The sequence below is a fragment of the Protomyctophum bolini genome, assembly GCF_963924005.1.
Source record: "Protomyctophum bolini genome assembly, chromosome: 6".
In the NCBI taxonomy this organism is placed as follows: domain Eukaryota; kingdom Metazoa; phylum Chordata; class Actinopteri; order Myctophiformes; family Myctophidae; genus Protomyctophum; species Protomyctophum bolini.
The window spans coordinates 34,544,386-34,572,289 of NC_137867.1; the positions used below are offsets into that span (position 1 = coordinate 34,544,386).

General features: G+C 39.8%; 1 protein-coding gene across 1 annotated transcript; it reads right to left on the bottom strand.

Annotated features, from left to right (window-relative positions):
- Positions 1-3,806: 3,806 nt before the first annotated feature.
- On the bottom strand, positions 3,807-27,862 carry rasal1 (RAS protein activator like 1; the record flags this gene model as incomplete). The annotated part of the gene is made up of 21 exons (XM_080765098.1): positions 3,807-3,982; positions 4,248-4,324; positions 4,786-4,906; positions 5,994-6,129; positions 7,149-7,286; positions 8,628-8,797; positions 9,952-10,096; positions 11,570-11,707; positions 12,364-12,556; positions 13,533-13,651; positions 14,286-14,350; positions 16,284-16,433; positions 17,444-17,565; positions 19,593-19,684; positions 19,830-19,970; positions 20,368-20,449; positions 22,076-22,205; positions 23,584-23,645; positions 24,129-24,242; positions 27,462-27,518; positions 27,798-27,862. The coding sequence occupies 21 exons, from the start codon at positions 27,860-27,862 to the stop codon at positions 3,834-3,836; spliced, it is 2,466 nt and encodes an 821-aa protein (XP_080621224.1). The 3' UTR covers positions 3,807-3,833.
- Positions 27,863-27,904: the final 42 nt, after the last annotated feature.

The window sequence follows — 27,904 nt, forward strand, 5'->3', positions numbered from 1 at the left end:
AGTCTTATTTTTAGAAACTTACTGCGTTTCGTTTTCTGATCGTGAGTGTAAGACCACCAGGTTTTCACCGCGAATTCCAGGGTACAAGTGAGGGCACTCGTCCGAGAGGAATAATAGTATCAACGGAGTTAGGTCGGTAGTCTTAGAAAGACGTCTGTATGACGTGCAGAAAAAAGCAGGAATGCGTCTTTCCGGCTGTGGGCTGCTTTATAGGCTCCGGGCGGAACCGGCAGTCACAAGCCGTGACAGACAGTTGCACGACCCAATGGATATTGTTCGTGAGTATATGGAATTATTCTGTATGGCACCATGGAAAATGGCGCCACCCTTAGGCGATTCTTGAGCGAGATGAGCTTAGATAAACCAGCATGTACATGTACATACACATACTACAAAGACAGTGTTCCATTTCACCAACATGCAGTGTGATGGATTTTGTTACCTGTATTGGAAATTAAAGCGCCTGTGTATTATGCAAATCATAGAGAATTGACAGTCAATATGACACGCACACATTTTAACACGCACAGATCTTAACATCCCATTTCTGCACAGCGGCAGAAGCAGCAATACAAAAATAAAGTAAGTCTTGGGAGAAAGTGCCTTCCCTTTCCCCATGAGTTTATCCAACAATCAAATGAGTTTGCAAACACGCTCTCCAGTTCAAAAGTTAACAGAGGTGCAACCATTAAACAGGTTTCTGTGTCACTAGCTATATATATATATCACACCCCTGTCTCAGGCGAGGGTCGTATGAACATAAAGGATGGCGAGGCAACACAGTTGGGCAGAGTTTAACAAGGTTTATTTTCCCCAAGTGCATATAAGTGACATAACAAAATACACAGGAGACTGAAATATCTGTAATGGAAGAAAAAAAAAAGTATTCAAACACAAGTACATATTATATAGATAAATTAAATCAATATAAAGTAATCAATCATCAAATCAACCACCATTATATAATGCATTATGAGTATTATAAATCAGGCCTTTTAATATAAAGCAAATCAAATACCATTTTAATAAATCAACAGATCTAGATCCAAAAATGCATTTTTCAACCATAGTTATAAAATGAATCAAAACATCACCTCCTCAGAGACACCACCTTGTCCAACACCAGCAGAGAGCAGACTGACTGGATTAACAATTGTCTGCAGCTATATACCCCCCATGGCCCCTCCCACCAGACAGGACAAATTGATAGGGGTTAACATGATCCACAATATGTCACATCTGCTTGGGTTTGGCACAAAACACATTTAAATTAATTTAAGCTTGTAGATCTTTTCTTTCTCAAGTCTATAGTCTTCTAAGGTCCTCTTTTAGAGTCCAGTGTCCCTCCGTGACAAATAATCCTCCCTATCCATAGACAGGAGTTGGTTTGGCCCAATTAGTGGCAGTGCTCAGCTGTGCTTCCACCTATTTAAAGCGAACCCATTGAACAGGTTTGATGGCCGAACAGAGATATACAGGGGATTTGTTTGTTGTTTGTCCATACCCTACCTAACCAGTGCGTGCTACTGACAGGCATGCAATGAGCAAAACATGAACAGTGACAGTGTGGGGTCACACTGTCACAATATACATACCCCCCCCCCCACACACACACACACACACACACACACACACACACACACACACACACACATAGAGGAAGACATCAACAAAAGACAGATTTGAGCGGATACAAGAATTTACTGAATAACAGTGTTCACAGTAACAATCCACTTTGAACAAGCCATCCGTAGTAAGGCAAAGTAAAGCACAGGCATTTCTTTCTTTCACAATATCAGCCTTCATTCAGACAATCAAATTCACACAATTCACAAACCGATCAATGTTTGCTTCAGTTTTAAGTGGAGAAATACAACCCTACGGTATGTGTTCTAAAATAAGTGGATGGCCAAGCAATTAAGTGATACTTGGAACACTTAATACAATATTCCATCAGCTAATGGCTATGATATATTGATTGTCATTATATCTGGCTTCTCCAATATAATCGTACACATAAGGCAGTTATGTGTGTTCCTTAGTTACTAATACCTCATTGGACATCCTCTACAGTAAAAACAACAGTATGCCCCTACATAAAGTAAAATGGTGTTGGTTAGATCAATACTGTAGATTATGATTGTGTTCATGGGAGATAACAGCCCCTATCCCAGTCAGCTACGCAGGGAAATTCTCTGAATTAAACTCTCAGTGTACAAATGTAACCAAAAGGATCCATTGGGTCCATTGTACACTCTCACAAGTATTGTGATGATTTATTATGTAGAGGTGATCTATCTTTGAAAGAACCCTGTGGTGAAATGTTCTTTTGTACAGTATGTGACTTTACAAGCACACATCCTAATAATAATAATAATAATGACTAATATGGTGATAGCTAAAAAAAGAAAAATCCAGATTCTACAATGAAAAGAATAACAGTTTGGCATCTCCAACTTACAATATACTTTCTAAGCCAATTTTAATGGCACTAGTATCTCAGTATAAACATAAATGTAAAGTATTAAAAAAGCATCTGTTTGGTAATTGGTACATGCTCTGATTATTATAAACTTGGTCAATCTTGTACACATAGGGGTGTTATTCCTATCAGGTAAATATTACCCATAGCAATGTCAGAATGCCTACAGTAAACAGTATTTCCTCAGTTGCAACAGAATTGTCAGTTGGCCTACTGTAAAATATTTCTTTAGAACCAAAATTACATGTTGAAACCCACGGGCAATAGCACCAAACAAAAGCATTAACTCTTTATATAAAAAGCCCATGGCAACAACTAAAACAATGTTTAACTATTAAATATAGCCTCCATTACAGGCTAAATAATATCATGGCATGTGGTCCATTATTAAAAAGAAAAAAACATTTACGAAGGTATCACCCAGGATATATACACAGTAACATGACCTATGCACATATCGTCATTGCTACATTGTGGCTGTAGTGGCAAATTAATAGACCACTATTTCAATACAAAACATCAATAAACGTCAATAAAAGCAATATCAAAATGGCATACATTCAGGTACTGTAGATTGCACTACAACAAACTGGTTGCATAAAATATTTTTGACCAAATTCCTGTATAATATCTCAAAAATATATAAAAAGCTTCATTCTTTCTTTGTTTCACATTTCACAACAAGCGGATGCAGGACTTGCAGGATGTTTGCTTGTTACAGGTACATCAAAAATAAATCAAATCCGACCAGAAAAAAACATTCAGCAATACTTTTTTCACCTCCGAAGTACCATCCAGTGTCTCCACTGATAGATGGCGGTACACTCAAAGAACACACCATTTTTCAGACACATCCTTCAAGGACTGGAAGGACTCTCATGATGTGAATCCCTTCTATTTAATTACATTAAAAGAGAACACCTTCCTTAAGGATGATATATACATTGTTGCAGCACGGTGTTGCTCACCGAAAATCTGTTGTTAATTCTTAGGTATAAATTTGGCTTTATGGTCCAAGTGTGGATCCTAAAGCTTGTTCCCAGGACCGGTATGATTCTAGGCCCTAGAATCTAGTACTGGGTCGGGAACCATTTGTGGCACGGACCAATTGTGTCACGGACCAATTGTTATGGGTCACGACTCGAGTACCTTTTAAAAAAAATCTATATTATTAAAGAAATGTAAATAATTGTATACATTTTAAAACAAACAAATCTAAGAAAAAGAAACAAATAATTACGAAGTAGTGAAAAGTAGTGAAAATAGCCGATCTACAAGTTCGCAACGTGGGCAAACGTCTAAATTTGGCTCTTTTGGGTCTCGACCTGAACAGTTTGGGAACCACTAGATTCTACGGTGTCAGAATAGGACTGGTAGCTTCCTCTCTCTCCCTGCACTGGAAGCTGGCATGGGCCTTCTCCAGATCTTTGATTACACCTAGCAGGCGTGCGGCAACAGTCTGACTGGGTTTGAGCAGCTGGACACTGGACTCGGCTCCGTCTGGGACAGGGAGAAGCATCCAGTGGTCAGATACAGTCAGATACAGGTGTGTCCATGAAAGGTTTAGAACTATGAATAACAACAAAGGATGGTCACTTAAAATGCAGGTTTTACACACACACACACACACACACACACACACACACACACACACACACACACACACACACACACACAGTATATAATATATATATACTGTAAGATAGTATACATTTCAGTTCATGATGCTAATGTATGATTTATAATACAGCAGCTGGTGGCTCACCTAGATGTATGGCAGAATTGATTCTCTTCTCTTCCTCTATAGCCATGTCAGGATCTGGCAGCTCCAGATATTTATTCCTACAGTTATCGGTAAAGAAAGAACATAAATCTTAAGATTACAGTCAGAACACTATCTGGAGCCTGAATAATGGTGTGTAAGGGCAGGATTGTTATGCATATTTCTTGCTGTTAAAAGATTAGATTGATATCGACTTGAAGCTCTGTCTGTAGTGTCAGGAAACATCATGCAGCAGAATGGCACATCTCTGTGTTGCAACAGAGACCTCTAGTGTCAAGTAAGCTAACTACATCCTGAATCATAGCTTGCTACACTGCTCTAAAAAAGCAAACAAGAGTTGTAACTTCTAACCGATTTTAAAAAAATGTCAACGGTAATGAAGATGATTCCTAGCAATACTAATATGTTTATATATTACTCAGCTATAAACTATATAGGTGTCTGTAACCAGTGTCAACGCTTAACAAACAACTACGGTCATTCTTTGTAGGGGAGTCTATCTCTTATCTCTCACTACAACCTGAGTTTGTCTCTGCCCTGGATGAGCTGCTTGTAGATGGTCTGAGTCTCTACATCTGGATCTAGTGGGTCACTCCAGTCTCCCAAGGTCACGGCGGAGTGGGTTCGACTGCACCCTGAAACTGAGTAAAGAATCACAATCACTTTCATCTCCAAGTTGTGATTATGTGCAGATGATTTTTGACTTGTCATGAAGCAAGAAGAAGATTAGAGTCAAGATTACCAAGTAATGGCCCAGTAATGGTAAATGTTATGCATCTACTGTAGACAATTTGTAAAGTTTTACCATAAATAATGATTAAATAATACATTATATTTATATTGCACTTTACATTTAAAATAAATCTCAACGTGCTACAATACAGGGTAAAAATAGGGTTGAAAAAAAAGGAATAAAGGAGTACTAAGGAGGAATATTATCCAATCACAGCTGAACACAAGCCACATGAAGGATTAGGTTACAGTGCACAAATATCAGGATCCTATAAAAAGGTTTTTGCCTCCAGCGAGCATCTGACAACATCTGCTACCAACTCTTTGCCGACAAGTGCAGTACAACAGTATGTGTGCTTTTGCTGTTGAGAGCTGGACAATATCATTGCAACTGTCAAATGTTCGGTTACCCAAATGTCCAGTTGAGTTACTGGTGTGTAATAATTCCCAGTGGTGGAAAGTAACTAAGTACATTTACTTAGGTACTGTACCTTAAGTACAGTTTTGAGTATTTGTACTTTACTTGAGTATTTACAATTTCCAATACTCTTACTTCTCGGATCCAAATATTATTCTTTATCTCCACTACATTTATTTGAAAGCTTTAGTTACTTAGAATATTATTACAAAACATACATTAACCACTTCAGCCCTATAGATTTCGTCCATTTGATAATAGCCGATCTACAAGCTCACAATGCGCTGTGAGCTTGTAGATCTGCTATTTTCAAATGATTTGAAACTTAAAATGGGACATTATGCACAATGAGTACTTTTACTTTTGGTACTTTATGTACATTTTAATGACAATACTTACTTTTACGTAGTAAAGTACATTTTGAATTCCGGACTTTTACTTGTAACAGAGTATTTCTACATTGAAGTATTGATACTTTTACTTAAATAAAGAATGTGAGTACTTGTTCGACCAATGTCAGTGTCAAGTCAAATGTCCAGTTGAGTTACTGGTGTGTAATAATAATTCCCCAGCCTCACCAGTGCGCTCTGCCTGCAGGCAGCAGGTCCATTTGCCACTGCGATGAGCCCCAGGGTGGAAGGAGGGCAGCATCCGTTCATTATCAATGCTGGCCTTCCTGACTGCTGACAGCCACTGGTTCAGCTCATTCACGTTCTACAAATACAAGCATGTCACAAAATGATACATGCTCTATCTATAGCCATTATTGAAGTTAGATTGGTATAATCGTGCATTTACATAGCGTCTTTCTCCAAGGCACTGTACAGAGATTGTGCATTACATTCACACATTCACACACCGCTGCCGGAGGAAACCATGCAAGGCACCAACCTGCACATCGGGAGCAATTAGGGGTTCAGAGTCTTGCTCAAAGACACTGACTCTACCCCTGAGTACGATTGATTAAAAAAAAAAAATACTGGTAGGCTATGATAAATGTATGATCCAAAGGAATTTTTTTTATGATAAATAGTCTCAAAGTTAAATGTTGTATTTTGTATTCATGTAATATATTGCGACTCCATCAATCACAACAATATCTCTCATTTGGTTGTGGGGAATGCCTATATAAATCGATGTCATCAATGTAACATTATGGAGCATCATTTTTTTAAGGGAATATTTCCAGAACCGTACCAAATAAAATTAATAAATATTGCACTTTAAAAAGTGTTAAAATATCCACATTCAAAACAAATAATTGTGGCTGGTTGAAGACCAAGCAAGCTGCGGCATTCTGGATCAATTGGAGAGGCTTAAGTGTGCATGCCGGTAGTCAACTGAAAACAAGGCACTCGATGAAGAAAAAGTTAGACTTCCGTGACAAAACAGTATGTACAGCATATACTAAGTATACCGTATATATATTAAAATTAACAAATACATGATGCCAAAGAACGATTTTAATGGTTACTGGTGGTGGGGAGGGGAACTAGCTTTTCTGCATTCTCCCAGCAGATGGCTGCTCAGATGAGTGCACGGAGGGGAGCTGTTTAGGGGCTAAGTGTCTTGCTTAGGAACACTTCAACACACAAGCTGGGTGAGCCAAGGGTCAAACCGGCGACCTTCCAATTCCCGGACAGCCTCCTTACCCATTTGGCTACGGCCGCCCCAAATAAATATCTGTGCAGACCGCAGAGGGCCAGGCACAGTGTCAGTATATAGAAGGATACCTTGCATTGGATGTACATTGTGTGCAGCTGTCCGTCGTTGTCCTGGGTGACGACCTGCATCACATTCTGTTGCTGAAAAGCGTTCTCATCCACCCTCTCCACCGCACACACACACTGAATAGGGATGGAGGAGCGCACCTGCAACCATTCAAATGAAGACACGCACACACGTTGCATGCACACAGCACACGCACGCACGCACACACGTGCGCACGTACGCATGCACGCACACACAAGTCAAGAAGATCAAGGGTCAAGAAGAGTATAAACAACACTGACAAAATAACACTGCAAATTTCAAGTGCATTAGGTGGTTTTAAGACGAAGGTTTGAGCCAAAACCATGCTCAACCATGCTTATATGTATAAAACATATATTAATAATATTTTTTGTTTAGCCTATACTACAGTATGTGTCCAGAGCAAATTAATTGAACAGCTATAACAATGTGCAACGATTTTGCAAAAGCATAGGTTTGAGGAACACAAACTGTTAATTTTTTAATTAGTTTGTAACTTCAAGAGTGTACAAAATGCAACATTGTGTACACTCTGAATTAAATGAACACTGAGGATTCTAGTGTTAATGCCTCCGTGGAGGAGGCATGGTTGTTGGGAGCCCGCAGAGCCTGCATGGCAGAATAAGGCTACTTTAAAGTGTAAATCAGCCACTTGCACAGGGAGCCCCGCCTCACTGAGACTGGAGGATCAGACCAGGATATTGTCTGCAGTCTGATTTGCAATGTTAGTAGGAATATCCACAGCCTTCAATGAAGCTAGCCTTTATGCCAGTCACACAAAGGAAGGATGGGCTCAAAGAGAGAAAGCTTTTACTGGACAGACTAGCTTTGGCCAGCCTAACCCGTCCGTCCGTTCGTCCGTCCGTCCGTCTGTCTGTCTCTGTCTCATTTACACTGCATCTCACTCTCATTATCACAATGCTCAACACCACATGGTAATATCTTCTCCCCTAATGATGTTCTTACAAGGACGAGAACAAATACATTTAAACAAATTAACTGTGTTAAGGATGATTAAAATGTTTCCTTGAAATGGCAAGATGATGATCAAAAGCTATTTGAAGAGTCCCTCACCCTTGAAACACAAGCACACACTTGCACACACACGCATGCATGCGCACACACAAGTAAAATCGAAGGACATAGATATTATTACTCAGTAATAATAGATGAGTCATTTTTTGTTTCCTCGTCCACCTTGGGTTTACATAACAGGCAGTCAAGTAATTAGCATTTTTTGTCGAATAAATAACTTTGTTGTTATTGTTTTTGGTTTTTTTACAAATGGAAACAACTACAACTAGGCCAAAAATAATTAGGTTTTAAATACTTGGTTGGATAGAGAAACCTCCCAGCCGTGTAAGTGAAATGACTCACTGTCACAGAGGCTAGGATTCATTTAGCATTCCCTGTCACAACACCAGACAGTTCTCAACAGCTTGTCTTATCAGTGGTCTTACCTGCCAGTCAGGGGTCTTTGCGTAGGACAGAGTCTCACTGGTTAGCCAGAAGTAACGCTTCTTAAAGGCAAATCGGGATAGGAGCTGGGAGCTGGCCTTGTGTTTATGGAGGTAGCCTTCCTTCAACGTGACTGAAGGCAGGAACACAGCTCTCTGAGGGACCTCAGTCACTGCAGCAGACATTCATACAGAGGATTTTAATCACATAGACTCTATTGACTCCCTATTTTCAGCCATAATACTGTAGATAGCTCTTTCAAAAATAGTGAAAATCACGATGCATCACATCGCAACGCATTGAGACAATTTCTTATTATAAACTGTAAATTATTAGCTGTTATAATTTGATTTAATGGTGCGTTATCAATCATTATCTAATAGTAAGTGTGACCTTTTTTACGTATGTCATCTTAGCGCCACAATCGTCTTATACAATGACGTTTATCGATGTAAACACAAGATGGAGCTGTAACAGTGCTAACGTGAGAATAAACAAACAGCATACTGACTGTTGCATTGTTAAATTGCAACGCATGGACTTTTTCTTACACTGTTACTTTTATCATTCACAATTGATGCTGCCTCATCAGATCAAGGATACCTTTGAAAGACCCAGAATAACAAACAACCAGTCCTGCATAACAAATCCAGCAGAAGAGCATTAAATGTCAAACTGGCCTTTCAGAGACAACCGTGGGTGGGTGTGTGTGTGATGGCACAAGAAGACTGGAACAGAGAGAACCGTGGGTGTGTGTGTGATGGCACAAGGAGACTGGAACACGATATTTCAGAGAGCTGAGATGATTCATGACAATAGACTCACTGACACATGGCAGTAAGAAAGGCACAGGACAACCGCTCTGACGTGTACATGCAGAAACGACTACTCACTCCGACACCCTGCCAGCTCTGGTGCCTATACCCTTTTACCATGCCTCCACTTGGGTTATTAATATTTCACCACTGGGCTATTGTTCCATGTTATTCCACTAATGACAGGAGTGACAGTGTAATCATGCTAACACCTGGCAGCTATTATACACTGACAGGTGGTGAGTGAGGCCACAGCTAAGCTCCATGGCTGCAACCTCCGAACTTTCCGGTTAGCGTTCAGTTTGGTGATGCACAGTATGAGTGTGCAGAGAGAGGCTGTCTAGGAATCGGAAGGTAGCCGGTTCCACCCCCAGATTGCCCAGTATTCATGTTGAAGTGTCCCTGAGCAAGACGCTTAACCCCCAACAGCTCCCCCAGCAGGGTGAAGCCCTGCCATTTTCAGTCTCAGTTTCAGAAAATACTCCCTCTCCTTTCCATCCATGTAGCTTACCACTGTTGTGATCTACGTCGATGAGCTTGTCCAGAAAGTCTTTGACTTTGGCTACGCTGCAAAGGATGATGGGATGGAGGGGTGTCATCCACTGTTCCTTTCCATGACCCAGCTGCACACCCAGGTTCCCCACACTCTGTAACGCCTGCCAACCACAAAGGAACCAACAACTGCTTTCACAAAGTCTTTGACACACAAACTCTGCATTTGCAGTGGGAATACAATTTACAATTTAGGCATTTAGCAGACGCTCTTAATTCAGAGCTTAATACAGTAAGCAAGGACAACACGAGGTAAAACATCAAATGCTTAGAAATAGTCACCTAGGACCACAAGTAAACCAATAACCTTTTATCAGTAGAATATCCAAAGAAAATCAATAATCTGTAGTACATTGAAACTATAAACTCTATAGGATACCAGGTCAATAATGACCTGGCATCTGTCTACATAATACATTTGCATATTAAAGCCTGCAAGGTCGTCAAGGCTATAGGGCAAGTGCTACGGCAAGTGCTACGGGTTAAGGTGGAGTCTGAAAAGGTGAGTCTTCAGATTACGGAAGACGGGGAGTTCAATGCTTTAATAAGGTGCAAACAAACAAAGGAAAGGACTAACACTGCTTCATCTTCAGAGTCAAACCGTTATGGCGTGCATGCGAAAGGTTACTGCATAGACCCTCCTCCATCCCAATATCCGTTTGTCACTGGTCACTCGCATTGAAGTGAATCAAAGTAGTTAATTGGCTAGTAGACCATATAGATCTGCTGTTACAAACTGACAATGATAATGATTACTTTGCATTGGTGTGAACTCGATATTTGAGTGCCAGTGGACTGTTTGCTTCAATTTTGTCTATCTCTCTCAAAGTTTCAGATCAAAAGGCCTACCCCCCGGGGCCAGGCATGCTGTGAGCCCCTTTGTCCAGCCCACACCATGGGCGAGAAGGAAGTCCTTCCATATACGCTCCTCTGATGCTCTCCTTTGAACCACAGTGTGGTCACAGCACAGATAAAAATAGACTGTTCCCTGTCTGTGTGTAGGGGACCCATGGCAACAGGACTTCGGTACCATGGATAGTTACCACAACACAGCAGTAGGGAACAATACTGTATACGTACATAATTATGGAAGGAAAGGGTCTTCCCTTCCTTGTGTGAAATGACATGTTTAAGATATCGCTAATTCTATATTTACCGATTAGGCTAAGAAGTAGATAGATAGAAGTAGATAGTTATATTTTAGAGGTACGTGTAAAGTTGGAATGTTCTTTTAATTTGATATACCGTAACCAAATAATAACTTTCTTACCAAAATGTTGAAATGATTTTAATTGAACTGTTATTTTAATATAATAGTATTTACTTAAAACTGCACTTTCAAATATATTTTTTGTATTTGAATACCTCTTATGGTATTTGAATACCTCTTATGGACTACTCTGAGGCAAGAGTATGTTTAGTCCCAGTCAAACTATCAGAGAGATTCCTAGGAGTGATTTTGAGATGATTGATAAATATATTGAATCAGTGCTGTACTGAAGAAGTGGACTGTTTGCATGCATACATGCGAGTGTGCGTGCATGCATGAATGCATGTGTTAATAGCATGCATCGTACCTTGGCCAGTAGCAGTAATGTCCTGCTGGTGCGTGTGTCTGCATGCTGGTCCCTCAGGTGGAACAGTTTTGGTGTGAGAATGGCAGGAGCAAAGAAACGCAGGAAAAGGAACCCACTGATTGCCAGATACTTCACGTCCTGTTAAAACAGAATGTGATACACAAGGAAGGAAGTGAATGAATAGGAAAAAATAAAATATTCTGCAATGATATCACTATCTAGTGCTTCTCTATTATAGGTCAAAATCACACCTGTGTGAAGTGAGGGGCGCTCTTATCATTATACATCATCATTCATCATACATCATCTCATGAACTAACAACTGAATCTATGTGATTATTAGCCGATTTGCTCGTCTACATATGACCTAATTTCTCCTTTCATTGCCAATGGCAAATATGAGACATGTGTGGACAAAAGCTGTATCCCCTCAAAAATCACCTCACAATGCTTCGCTTCGCTTGTGAGCTTGCAGATTGGCTATTTTGAATTGTCCGAAATGTATTTAGGACTGAAGTTGTTAATGTATGTTTTATAATAATAATCAAAATGTACAAAATAACTAGTAACTAAAGCTGTCAAGTAAATGTAGTAATGTAGTAATAGTACGTATTTATTTAAGTAAGTAATATTTGGATCTGAGATGTAGTAGAGTAGAAGTAAAAGTATTGGAAATTGGAAATACAAATACCTCAAAATTGTACTTAAGTACAGTACTTAAGTAAATGTAATGTTACTTTCTGCCCAAAACCATGATTGGAACAGAAATCCAGAAATCCGGCCCCAGTACTGACCTCATTGTCAGAGTCAGTGAATTGCTCCTCCACCCGCTTGTGCAGCTGTTTGAAGGCCACCCTCATGACAGGAGGACACTGGACCACTGAGGCCACGATGGACTCGATGATGCTGGACAGATAGCCCTGCAGCATTTCCATGCTGCTCTCCCGCACCTCGGCCTCAGACACGGCGCCCTTAAATGATATCCGCCTTCACAGAAACAGACACAGAGACAGAAATGCACTGCAGTTTCACTGTGACTCTACTTTGAATTCTGAGAATTCTGACGTCAATGGAGTCCACATAAAATCTGCGCCTGTATCCAAACTCTAAATAGTAGTAAAGCATAGTAACTACATGCAAAGAGTAATTACTTTTCATATTAATTGTACTACTGTACTGTGTAGTATATGATGCTAAATTAAATATTAAGAGGTGTCAACAATGGTTGTTTATTTTCATAATGGATTCCATTTTACTCTCACTTTGAGATTTCTGAATGCCAACAGAGTCATTATTTTGTCAGTAAATGGAAGATTTTACTAGGAAATCACTGGTCACTTTAAAACCATCAAGATTTTCAGAACATTGATCAAAGAAGTTTGATCAGAGAAAAAAATGTTCAACTGAAAAAACACAGACCGCCAATTAAATGTATATAATTGCATGCCTTAATCATGATAGAAAATGTCCCAGTTATGAAACAACAGCTGAAAAGTGCAAGACCTGCCATGATTATTATGATCATGGCGTGTCATTGTCAGCATGTGACTGATAATGCCTATATATACAACATAATGGTATTTCAAACAATAGCTGCAAAACGATTAAACTATGATGAGGGGAAAACAAAGGTGAGCGGCAAGTGAAGTTGTTGGGGAAAAGAGTTATGTGAGGAGTGTGGAGACAACAGAACACATATTGCCAGTCGGATACTGTAGAAATAGTACATGTTAGATCCTGGATATCCCTGTGTGTCAGAGATAGGCATCTCAGGGGGCTCACTCTAGTTGCCTGGCAACCACCATCTCCCCATTTTTACATTATTTTTTTCATTTTCATTTCTTTACACTGATGTCTGCCTTCCTCTAAAGGCAGGGACTTTCCTTTCCGTTGGTACAAGATAAGACATTGGTGAAAGAAAATAACTGGGACTGCCTCTGGTCCAACGTGTTTTTCTTTTTACCTGGAGCTGGAGCGGTTCATTTCGATCTTACATGGATCCAGCTCAATGTACTTCCTCTCCTCAAAGACGCGGTTGATGATGGGTTTCAGAACCTCGTGCAGGTAAAGCATGCCGACAGCCTGGCAGTGAAACAGTGACACAACATGTTTAGGACTAGATCCACAGATCCATCTATTCACTGTCACACTGAAATTCAACATGCAAAGTGACTGCAAGTACAGGCCCTAGGATTACATGTCATATATTTTTATTTTATGCAGGTGCAAACTCAATGTGCTTCACGTTGAAATACAAAACAGTAGTGAAATGCATTAAAGTACTGTACACAAATATACAGTGACCTAGTGACTGGTACTGGCATATCCCATAAGCCAGTGGGACGGGAGCACTAGTTAGTATTAGATCCCATAAGCTGAATGGACAGGAGCCCGATTGGCTAATTCCCATTAGATCCATAGCCTGAAGGGATTTGTTGCTCTGCGATTATAAATTCACTGATTTGAACTGCACAATAAATATCTAGTAATTTGCTAGATTAACTGTGGAAAGACAGACACACAGACAGGGGTGAATGCAAATCTCCACCTGGCAGAGGTCATGTAAAAACTCTTCCATAATTTGTTGAATATTATGATTTGCAGTCTATAAAAGGAATGTTGAACCAAGATATTAAGTGATAAGACACAAATCAACCAACCATGTGCAGTAACATGATGAAATTAAATGCTTGACAAAGTTGACACGGCCACCCACCTTCATGAACTGTTCCATGGCTTTGGAGGCAAGGGAGTTGGAGCGAAACAAGGTGTTTGGATCAGCTGTTAAGAGGAGAGTTAAAGAGCATTATATTATATAGACAAATAAGGTCTGTTTAAAACTTTATGTATCAATGCGTTCATTTTGTTAGCCAATTAGTCTCATGTATACATATATTTTGTTTAGTTGGCAATGTATTTATGTAGCTGCTTTAGAGAGTCTGAAACAAGAAAAACCTTCACTGACCTAAGCTGCTGCTAATTTAACTAAACGCTTACATACTGATAGATGAAACTGATTGATTGATTGATTGATTGATTGATTGATTGATTGATTGATTGATTGATTGATTGAATATTTTATTAGACAACACGCAAATGCAAACGGCACAATGTACAGCCAAGCATCTTGTCCAAAAGGACCTCACCGAAGAGGGTCCCATGGCATACACTCACACACAATCATGACATGAACAACAATCCAGAACAGCAACAACAATTGATATAAAATAATAACAATCACAAAACAATAACAACATGAAATTTCTCTAAACATGAGATATATGGCATGTACAGGTTGAGAAGGAAGTAAATGGGAAGGGGATAATCAGGATAAGATGATAGAACCATGGTTGTCCGTCTGGTCTCTAGGGAGGTTGTGGAGAACGTGGGAGTGTACCTGAACGAACAACTGGACTGGACAGACACCGGCTGAGGCTGAGGTCCTTCGATGTGTGTAACACGATGCTGCAGATGTTCGTTCTACCAGTCCATTATAATTGCGATTGAATGCTGGTTGGGGTGTTACATTAATGTCAGGGACACGAGTAACCTGAACAGGCTGGTCAGGAAAGCTGGCTACCTTGCTGGGGTTTCCCTGGTCGGGTGGAGGAGGAGATGCAAGGAAGCTGGACGCTATCAAGGACAAACCACTCAAACCCCATTCACTTGGATATTGTGGGAAGGTTCAGCAGCAGGGGTAATGGTAAATGAATCTTCCCTGTGGGGACAACTGAACCAATAGACTTACAGACTGTTGTGTCGTTAAGCATGAAGATCTATATTAAGATAGATGGTCCCTTGGCTTGTTCAATACACAAATTTGTCGGAAAACACAACAGTTCAGTACAATACAGGAACAATAATTTAGACTTAGCACTTTTGACGGCGTATGGTGTTGAATTTTATATATTCTATGTTGTATATTGTAAGAACATCATGCTGTGCTATCCTGTCTTATCTTATCTGATGGGATGTATAGCAACTGATGTAACCATGGTGATATGGTCTGGATATGGCTTTAAAGGTCAGAGCATGTGGGAAAAGTTGTGCTTTAGTTCCATGTCAGAGCAGTATCCGTTTTATGGATACAGGGCTGCAAGTTTAGATATATTCTTTTATTGGTTCTTTGTTACACCATGCCCCAGATTAATGTCTTGTTAATTAATGGCTTGTTACCAGCATCTATTCTGATCTCATGATCCAGCACCTGTTTGGATCATGTGGAGTTGCTATGGAAACTTAGGCACGATACTTCTTATCTCAAAGTACACCAAAAACTACTAAAACCACGGAACAGTGGTGTGGAGGAAACAAACTTAATACCACACTGAGTGTGGTATTAAGTTTCTTCAGTTTGTTCAGATCAGTGTGGCACACTGATCTGAACATTGGTCTGGTAAATATAGTACCAATAGGCGTGGACTGTCACTGTCTACATATGGCTGTGATGCTGAACTCTGAAATACCAGCAGTGGGTAGAGATGGTCTCACGATTGTGGAGTGTAGGAACAATAGAAGATTTGTATGGGGTCCTCCCACTCTGACTCATTAACACTGACTCAAATGAACATAGATGTTTCGCATAATGTATAATGTATATTGTGTAATCATAGCTGTTTTAAAACAGTTTGTCACTGAGTTTCAACAAAGCATTTTTCCAAGAAAAAAGCTATTAGGCTACCGTTTAAACAAGCCATTAGTGAGTGAGTCTTACTAGTGTGGTTGACCTCCCGGGTGTTGAGGTAATCCAGAAATGGCACTGCTAGGCCCTGGCCCAGGTAGATCTTCACCAGGGTCATGGCCACATCCTGGCGGCTCTCAACAGTCGTCACCTCTTCCAACATAGTCAGTGGGCTACTGTCATCTACCTGCAGAGAGGGTGGGAAAACTATATATCAACATTCACTTAGCACGCTGACAAGGGGGACCTCCAGTGAGAATTGAGAAATACAAGTACCTCAGAGCAACTGTACTTGTAACAACAATCATGATCAAAGGCACTACTTAGATCTTAGTTATTAATCATTATCATCTATAATTCCATATTTAATTATACAAATGTTTGTTTGACTGAGTCTAGACTGTTTAGCTTTTCGGGTTTCTAAATTTTACACTGTCCTTATACTAATATTTTCATGTGCGTACTGTATGTGTGTGGGGGTACATTACAACCCTGACAAACTAGCTATTTTTATATGAGTGCTTTATGGTAAATGCATCAGCAGCATGCTGAGAGGAGATAGATGTGAGCTCAAATCTCACTGTGATTATGGAAAGTGAAGAATCTCTGCTGAAATAGAATTCAGTATGTGCATTGACTGCATTATAACATATTCTCTAGATATGAAGGTAGGCAACCTTTGGCACCGGTGCCAACATTGGCACTAAGGAGGGTGATCACTGGCACACTGGCATAAGTGTGAGAGACAGGATATATATATATTTTTTCAAATAAATGAAGCCCCATAACATATTTTGTATGTATACCAATGACATCCTGCACATAATTCTACATTCATTAAAACTCTGAACTCTGACTGGGGAGTGAGTCTGGTGGTTATTGCGTACAATAACAATAAAAATAAGTTGGAATGTTTTATGAGGTACTGGTATGTCCATTAAAATGAATGTTGACATGGCAGACTGACTGAAAATAAAAATCACACCCGTGTGAAGTAAGTGGTGCAACTCTGTGTGGGCATCCCCGGAGGGTCCCCGAAACTTCCAGACCCACAGGAACGGCAGGGTGCCGGCCCGGTTCCGGCGAGCCGCCCTGCGTCCGAAACGGTCGAGAAATTACAGAGTTACCGTGTGGGGGGTCCCCGGGGGTCGCCGGTATGTTAACAGTAATTAATGTCAGGAGAGCAGTGATACTGACCTCCGCAGGCGAGATGACTGACTCAACCAGCAGGTCAATGAGAGGCTGGTAGTACATGGAGGGCAGGATACAGTCCTCCACCAGACGCACCTTCAGACGCAACGCGCCCAGTTTCCCCCTGTGAAGAGACAGGGACGTAATGAGGCCGGTCCCTTCATCTGTTTTTTCACACACTGATGTCCAGCTCCTTTTTATGGTATGGAAGCTCACAAGATTTTTCACTCTATAATTATTATCACATTTCTGCGATGACTATGACCGAAGAAGAAAACATTAAACGTATCTGCTCACTTGAACTGTAGAACTATCTACAGTATGTCCAACAACTTCTAGGCTACACATGCAGTATGTACAGCTCACACGCTCACACGTACATTAACATTAAATAATAGTCATTCTCTGTTAGATTTATATAGATTGTTCCTTTTAATATATTATGCTTTTAAATATTAGTTTTTCTCTTAAAAGTAGTTTTTTTTTTAAAGTTTTATAGCATGTGTACTTATGTATTGTGATTTCTTGTTGTCTTTTAACCACCTCACAAAATAATTTTCCGAAATGAAAAATAAAGTACTTTGAAGTTGAAGTTGAAAGGCAATAGATGTTTTTCAAATCAAAATGAGCTCCAGGAAAACCTTTGTGCATTCTTAATGATTTTCAACATTCTCTAAATATTAGAGCCATAACACTGAGCAGTCTTCTGTGTGGAATGCAGGTATAGTAATCATTGCTATAGAGTGTTTGTTCAGTAACTGGGGTCTCCACGACTCCCAGTCTCTCCGGCTCTTTAAATAAACAGAAAATACATTTTCTGGTGGGTTGCCAATTCCAGCTAATCAGGAGAGAGTACCCATTTATCAGCTTACAATTTAAAGTGTTAGAGTTCCAAATGTTTATGTTCATTTCTTTGTGTCATCACTTCCAATTTCACTTGTTTATCTGTATCCTGTGAGAGTTCTCTCTCCTGATTGGATAACATTCTTATCCCGACCTGAAAATGAGGGCCGTTTCTGTTTAGTGTTTATTACATTTTACTGTTTACTACATTTTAACAACATTTAATCTTCCCTGCCGAGGTTAAGTTTGAGGTTAGGTCTGTCACGCCACGCTTTTCAGCCACAAGGTCTTATTTTGAGGAGCCACCAGCTCCATGCTGGATGACATCCATGCGATGTCAAACAGCCATGCAATGTTTTTTTTGTTCGTTTTTTTTGTTTAGTTATCTTTCATTTCCGGTGCTGCCGCTAGTTACTTTGGCTTAGTTAAGTTCAGATTTTTTGTCACCAGACCTTTAAACATTTATTTTAACAAAATAAATATCACTTACCCTACCTTTGATTATCATATTATACCATACAGATTCGTTTTCTTTATTAAAATACGTCCAAGATTGTAGTTTGTAGCTACTGTTTCACTTTAAGAAATTAGGACATTTCTGATTCGAAACTATACCTCAAATCATTATCATGATATTATCATATCATTGTAAAGTGAGACACTCATAATCGTCTGATAATTAGCAGCAATGAAAGCACCATAAATGTCAAGTCAGTGGGTGGCTTAGTAAATGTGTAGAGTGTAGGATGGTGGTCCTATTCTATTTCAGGCCTTACCCCAGCTTTGTCATTACTTAAATAAACTCCCCCATAAAGCTGTGAGTCATTCTGTAACAAACATGTGAGGTTAGCTTCACATTGACGCTGTGTGTCGCTGCTGTAATCTCAGCCCCCATACTTCTAAAATTATCTCCAAGAAGAGAACACATGTCAACAGAGACCTTGTTATGACCCTAAAAACAACTTACCTTCATTACATAAAAAACACATTTCTCTCTATGTCTCTCTCTCTCTCTCTCTCTCTCTCACATCTACAGTATCTATTGATTATCTATCCATCTATTTCAAACACGCACGCACGCACGCACGCACGCACGCACGCACGCACACACACACACACACACACACACACACACACACACACACACACACACACACACACACACACACACACACACACACACACACACACACACACACACACACACACAGGCGCGCACACACACACACACACACACACACACACACACACACACACACACACACACACACACACACACACACCAAACATGCACACCATAATCCTTACCCAGCATCATCATCATTGTTTCCCAAGGGTAGCAAACGAAACCAGCCTTGCAACAGAGGTGTCTTGTGCAAGCAAGCAAAAGGAATTTCCACCTATGGGAGGAAACAACAAGCACCCCAAACCAATAACCACAATGGGAGCGCTGAATGTCTCTGTTGAAAATGTTCACTAATATCCACAAATGCAGACGATTTTATCCGCTGCAGAGGTGGATTGCAGAGATTCATAAATCTTTACCTTTCCCAGGAAATCATTCTTGCCCACCAAGTCCCAGTCCCAGACTTCTAAAGTAACTGTCCCATCTTCACTGAGCTCCCTTGGCTCGAGGTCTAGTTCCAGAGTTTCTCCCCAGTGAGGGAACCGGGTTTTCTTAATGATCTTGATGAAAAAGGGATTGCAAGTCAAAAACTTCAGCATACTTTGGTCTCACAAATATAATATACTGTATTTGGAAGACCAAAGTTATTTATGTAATAATAATAATAATAATAATAATAATAATAATAATTGTATCACTTCTGGGTTTTTTCAAGGTATCATATTTACAAATTGGTCAGCTATTATAGAGTGAAACCTTGCACTTCTGGTTCTATTCAGCATACAACAGCGAGCCGCGAGTTCGAGTCCCAATCCCGACGGCCATTGCTGCGTGTCACTCCCCAACTCTCTCTCCCCATTTCCTGTCTGACTACTGTACTATCAATAAAGGCATAATATATATATATATTTTTTTTTAAAGAACCTCATACAAGCAGGCACATGGTATAGAGCTCACCGAAGTCTCAGCGCTGTGGTTGTTGAAGATGACTTTGGCAAATGGGTCTGAGGTTCCAGAGATGTCTCTTGGCGCTAAATCTCTGTGATGTGATAAAAAGAAAACGTCAACAGCACTTACTATATCACTTGTTATCACTGTGACGCTAAAAAATAACTTCTCAAATTACCGGTTCACGACATTTAATTAGGTTCTGCAAGGTGACAAATCCTCCCATGTGTTTTGACCTCATTATTTCAACCTTAAGTCACACTCATCGCACAATGAATTAACGTTTGAATAACAGACATAAGCCCTGTTTGACACACTAATTAGCACCTCGTCAGAGAGCTACAGAGACTGTCTTGGGACAGACAGATGGGGCACTGAGAGCACTAAAAAGCAGAGACAGCAGGAGGAGCCATAATGTGAGGACAGAGATAGTGATGACATTGCCGTCTCTATTGGAAGCGGCTATTCACTTTTAAGGTCAAACATTGGTGAACAAAATGAAACGAAACCATAATTTAGTGCAGTATTCCATCTGAATGAAAAATACCGTATATAATACAAAATAAATAGGACTAAAGGGCCACCCACTCTAAGCACTATACTGTCACTATAAAGAAATATAAACCATTATAGCTCAAGAGGATGGCGTGGGTCCACACCACAACTATAACGACGGCAGTGGTGAATGATATGCTCATAGTCATAATTATAGTGCTTAGTGTGGACAGCCCATAATGCGAGAATAGTCAAAACACGTTATGCATGCACCATATCAAGTGAATGAATGTCTTCTGGTGTTTGAGGCAGAGAACATGTTCATAATTGTCATGGGAAGTAACCTAGGTCTGTCTGTGTAACCGAGTAATGCAATTCCTAGTCTGCATTTTTATTGTTTCTTGGCAGTGAGCCCTGAGCCGCAAAACAATGCGAAGGTGATTCATTTGTTATTTATTTGTCGCCCCAGGCCATTCTCTGTATGAATTGAAATGTATTGATAGTGGTATAAAGTACGTATTTTGCAGGTAGGTGTTTGCATGTGTGTGTGTGTGTGTGTGTGTGTGTGTGTGTGTGTGTGTGTGTGTGTGTGTGTGTGTGTGTGTGTGTGTGTGTGTGTGTGTGTGTGTGTGTGTGTGTGTGTGTGTGTGTGTGTGTGTGTGTGTGTGTGTGTTTAGAATTAAGGCATTCTCAACACTTGGTACAAGTGAGGACCCAATTCCCTCACCAAGACTTTTACAGTCATTGCAGAAATTCAGCAGTGTTCTTTTGGTCACTGTCATGCCTGTTTCTCTTTATACAAGCCACCCCTGATTCACAGATTCTATTGTGTAACATATGAATGACTCAGTGTTGTTTATTGGCCAGTCAATTCAACAGGTGGACTCTGAAGAAAACAATCTAGATATAATATTTTTCCACTTGCACACAATGTGGCACTCCAAGATGGAGTGCCACATTTTTTTTATTAGACACCCTGGAGTCGTTTTTATGTGCAATGGTGTATTAACTTTGTATTTAGGGTTTCTTCCTGGAGGCTGAACCCTTGACAATCGTGGCACTCCAACTTTAAAGCTTTATTGACCATTATGAGAAACTTTACACTCACAATCTTTGCTGTCATAACACCAGGGCCAGTAGAGTGCAAATTGTGATGTAATGGAATGCCTGGGCTACATGGATGAATACATAGCACTGGACATGATAGAAGAACACGTAGTACCTGGCCTCAATGACTTGACAACGCAGACAGATCCGCTGGGCATCTTTCACCACCTCCAGGCACAGGTGGATCTCTCCTTGAACCTCGTCATCAGGGTCCACCCTGGTCAGGTTTAACCAGTTGTCTATTCCTGGAGAAATAAATATGACAGAATTAGCATTAATGATATTTGTCTTTAAAGTGGGACGTTCAGGAGAGCAAACAAAGAAACCTGTCGAGTATGTGAATACAAAGATCATAGAACATATTGGTGATATATTCAAGTGTATTGAGCAAGGTCATTTGAAAACTCAACAGTATAATGTGCCCATGTTTGCTGTCCTCCATCTGTTTTAGCAACAGATTTTTATCAAACTATGAAACTTTTAATCTTGTTTCAGTCTGTTACTGGTTTTAGTCATTCTAAGGAACAACTCAATCTGGTGCTTTCATTTGTTTGTTTTTTTATAATGTTGAGATAATAGAATTTCCTGTCTCTAAAAATAAACCCATCTCTTTTGCATGTTGCTCTTATTTTGTCACAGCTGTCTGGTCATGGCATCATGCTAGCCAGCACAAACCTAGAATAACTCACTGCAAGAAATATGCCTGGGTTGTATATAAATACCGGCGACTAAAACCTTTTTCTGGTTTATTACCATTATTGTTACTATGTACGTAAGATCATATAACTGCATAACTTGAGTTATGATGAATCTCATTATGGAAAGACCTCCTGCTTCAATATAAATTCATGGGGCATACATGCATTAGAAGGTACGGTTTACACCAGTTTACAACAGTCATCATATTGGCATATGATGACTGTTTGACACATCACTCCAATGAACAGTAATAGACAATGCCGTATTTAATACTCTTGAAACGTATGCCATACAATCAACATATTGTTTCCCTGGATTCCTTGGATCATCATGACACAACATATAGGCCATGTTTGATCCAGAATTCCAGATCACATTTTCTGCCATAGTGTGTTTTCTTCACAGAATTTCTCAGATTTTGTCCCAAACTCACACAAATTGGTGCACATTATCTCTGGGGTCATGTGATCAAGATGTATAAGTTAAACATTTCAAATACAATTCTAAGTGGCTATGAATGACCACATTCTGTGGGCCTTGCGTGAAGCAACCCGGTCTTGAAGAGAAGAGAAGAGAAGAGAAGAGAAGAGAAGAGAAGAGAAGAGAAGAGAAGAGAAGAGAAGAGAAGAGAAGAGAAGAGAAGAGAAGAGAAGAGAAGAGAAGAGAAGAGAAGAGTCTGTTATTGGAATTTGAAAGACTCATCATTCCATCAGTGTCTCTAGTCTAGTTGGTTGATGAAATCAATCACAATCAGATCAATCAAGCCATGGCCTTAGAACACATTAACATTCCCAGCAAGATGGAAGCCTAAAAAAGGCATGTCCGTGACCAGTAAGACCTTTCACATGGTTCTTTATTTAACCTCTTACCCCTCACCATACCCCCTTTACACTGGTACACATAGGCAGTTTGGTGTTTTCCTACCTTTAGCTTGAGACCCAATGGCTTCTTTGCTCAGACATATCTTCCCCATAACATCATCATGTCTGCAGCAAAGATAAAGATAAGATTATTATTTCATGCACTCCAGAAAGGTTTTCAACTGACAAAATCAAAGGCATTTTGTTGTTTTTAAATCACGGGAATATTATGTGCATTGGTAATTGCAATTATTGTATAGGACATAATAAGAGTGTCAATAATTATAATATTATTAATCATTCATACTGCAGTTTAGCAGGGTGAATTTATAGAGACTGGTATGACTGCTGTTGCTCAGGAGAAGAGGCCAAAGAAATAGCCATTAATTACCAAGATTGGACAACCATCTACGTGATGAGGTTTGTTTATCCAAAGCATGGGAGGATTTCCAAAACATTCAGACTGTACAGATTTTAGCACAATATTTCAGTTCACAATTCATGGCCGCGAAACACTGATGACTAATGACGCTGCCATCAAACCTTCATAAGAAAAGATAAATGGTTTAATATGACATGGTTTTGAGACAGCGTAGGGGGAAATGTTACCCAATGGTGTCCTCATCCATGACATAAACAGAGAGGGAATGGAATCCCATTGGGAGGTGTAGTGTGTACTCTTCTCCCCAGAATGGATCCAGGTTCTTCCACACTGTAGCAGTCCTGTAAAATAATGGTCCAACTTTATTTATCATGTTGTTTTGTGTTTGACTGATTGATTGTGAAATAGTGTACTCACAGTATATGAGAGTGTGGGTTCAGGTACAAGTGGGTTGTACAGTGTAGATGTGTGTGCGTACCTGTGTGGTCTCTCTTAATCCTGAACATTCCAAGACAATTCCTAACAATCATGGTTGATATGGTGATAGGCACAATATCACAAATGCTAATGCTAGAAACAACAAACATGCACCGCATACAGTAGGACAACATTTGGAAAATGTTTGAAAACAGTGTTAATGTGGTTAAATGACCACATAAACACACAACGCTGTTAAGGATTTAGGACTACTACTACAACTAAACAACATGGGTCATCAGTGCTCCCTTTTCCCTCAACCAGGCCTGTAACAGAAGTCATTGAACTGACCTTGTTAAACTCCAAAATAATAATCTATTAGGGGTTCGACACTAACTCTGTGTGGGATCCCGGGATCGAACTGGGAACCTCACGGTCCGATCTACCAGCCACTCTACCTCTGAACCACTGCCGCCCCAAGCCATTCATAGGGATGGGAATTAACAATTTGTGTAAAACACATCTGGTGAATGTCTATTCCAATTCATCAATGCGCATTTGTATCCATCCACATTCAAATAAACCATACTAACCAAACAATGAACTAACAAACTAACTAAGAAGCTAAATATCTAAATGACTAAGCTCTGGCCAAGTGGTCCAGGCGCATGCCACATATAGGCATTGGCCTGACAGCGCATTGCGTGTTCGAGCCCCGTTCATGACAACCTTTGCTGCATGTCTCCCCGTCTTTGCTGTCCATCTTCACTTGATACTGTCAATAAAGGCAGAAAAGCAAAGAAAATTAAAAACGAAGCTCTTTGGTTAAAAGATATATCAAGCTTTGCTTTTATATATGGCTAAATCAAAAGCCAATAGGCTATATTGCTTTAAGGTGGCATTCATGGAACCCAATTACGGAATGATTTAAGCAGGCAGAGTGTTCACTTCTTCAGGTGACAAAACTGTATTCACACTGAACAACTCTGAAATTACACCTACTCCTCCCATAGAGGCCCTGCCCTCCAATATTCTCTGCTTGTACAATGGGAGCTCCCCGCAATAATTTATGCACCCTCTCCATGGTTACCTGTGGGTATCTTAAAGGCCAGTCCCATATCAGGTTCTCTTGGTTCGAGGGGCTCACTTTGTGAACACAAGCCTGATCACACGTAGCCTACTCTACTCGGAAACAGGACGAGTGGGCACCTAAACATTTTGGACACGTCAATGTTATATTGGCTATTTTTCCTAAATGTAAAAATATATATTATATATGGTTTGGGAAAACAGTCAGAAATAATGTAAATATGATTTTAAGATGTATGTTACTTCAATATCAGATTTACCCTTGAACTTACCCAATCGCAAATAAATAAATAAATATTAGGTTAAGTTAGGTCTTAAATGTCATTACAAATTATTCTATATTTGTATTTGGCCCCACATTTATACCAAAAAAGTAAATTGCCCACTCTTCCATGAATTACCCTATACTAGCCTACTCAAACCCCAACCTATACCCTTTCAGTTCAATGGGGCACAGCTCACTGACTGTACTGTACTGTACTGTACTGTACTGTACTGTACACCAAACTATACTATACTATACTATACTATACTATACTAGGCCTACTCACACGGTTACACCATACTGTTATGTTGGACTGTCACTGTAGTCCGGCAGCCGACAGGCTTCTTTTGTTTACAGTGGGAAATTTGGTATAGGCTATAGTCTTTTTTATTGGCCTAACATATTGTCTATATACATACATTCATGAATCCACTAGCTGACCGGCTGTCACTATTGGGCAATTTGTTTTTTCATTAACATCCTATGGCAGGCAAAATTGTCAAAAATGTCAAACTTTCCTTATGCTTTAAGTAGCATGTGACATGTCAAACTAGGGGGTTTTCATGATTCTGAATCAATTCGAAGCATTAGTTTTGCATAAAAAACACTCCTTGGGCTAAAAACGGCCATAGACGTCATGACATGTGATGAGGTCAGCACAAAATGTGATGAGGTCAGCACATTTTGGGCAAGTGGCTATGGCTGTTATTAGCCCAAGGAGTGTATTTTGTGCTAAACTAATGCTTGGAATGGATTCAGAATCATGAAAACCCCCTAGTTTGACATGTCACATGCTACTTAAAGCAAAAAGAAAGTTTGACATTTTTGACAATTTTGCCTGCCATAGCATGTTAATGAAAAAACAAATTGCCCAATAGTGACAGCCGGTCAGCTAGTGGATTCATGAATGTATGTATATAGACAATATGTTAGGCCAATAAAAAAGACTATAGCCTATACCAAATTTCCCACTGTAAACAAAAGAAGCCTGTCGGCTGCCGGACTACAGTGACAGTCCAACATAACAGTATGGTGTAACCGTGTGAGTAGGCCTAGTATAGTATAGTATAGTATAGTATAGTATAGTATAGTATAGTATAGTATAGTGGATCAGCAAGTGGATTTATGAATATATGTATATAGACAATATTTTAGCCCCCCAAAAAAAGACTATACCAAATTTCCCACCCGTCCACCTCGACTGCCTATATACTACTACTGTGAGCATATTTGAGAAAAGGATGAGACTTGACATTCTACAGCAGGGAGATATTTACATACAGTGTTTTCAGTAGCGTATGCTAGGCCTGTGGCTGCATTTATAATCTAATCTAATCTAAACATGTCATTGTGCTTTCTTGGGTTTAATCCTTTTAGCATCCTTTTGTTTGTTTTTTTGCAAAAGTATAAAATCAATAAAACAAACAAAAGAACACACACACACACACACACACACACTTGAGTGAGCACATGCAGTCAGAACACAGCTGCAGTCAATATCCAATCTTTTTGGATCCAATCTTTTAGGAGGTCAAAAGGTCAAAATGACCTTCCAGAAAGTGACAGAAGGAGAGCTCTAAAGAGAACCCCCTTCTAGCATAAATTACCAACTCCTCCGCTGCAATATGCTCCTCTTAGTCTCCTATACTGCGCTGTGTTCCCAGCTAGAATAAGCAACCATGACCCATATATCACACAAGCAGCTAATCACATAATGTCATGTCTATTATAACTAGTCTATAAGTATGGAAATACACCACAAGCACTTAAAAGATGCAGCGCAATTCACCTGACCACAACTTCATTGTCAACTTTTACGATGCAGTACGGATCACTGGTTCCAGAGCTTGAGGGGAAGATAAAAAATGACAGCATTAGCCTATACACATTAGGCTACTAAAATGTGCCATAGGCTATTTATTCAAATAATGTCTTTGAGACAGAACTTATTATAAGCTTGGCTTGGACTTAATAATAGAGCAAGCTACAATTAGAAAACCAACCTTAGTTAAAATGTAGTCTAAACATTTGCATCTAATTACTTGATAGCTATATATACTGATACACTGAATATTATTAGGCGGCGGTGTAAGAATTCAGTGGAGTGGCAGTTAAATTGACTTACACGTCTTTGGCTGGGAGGCTCCTGCCCTCGACAATACGAAAATAAAGAGATGTATTTTTGGCCATTTTAACCGAGGACGCTATTAATCCAATAATTCCTCTTGTCTG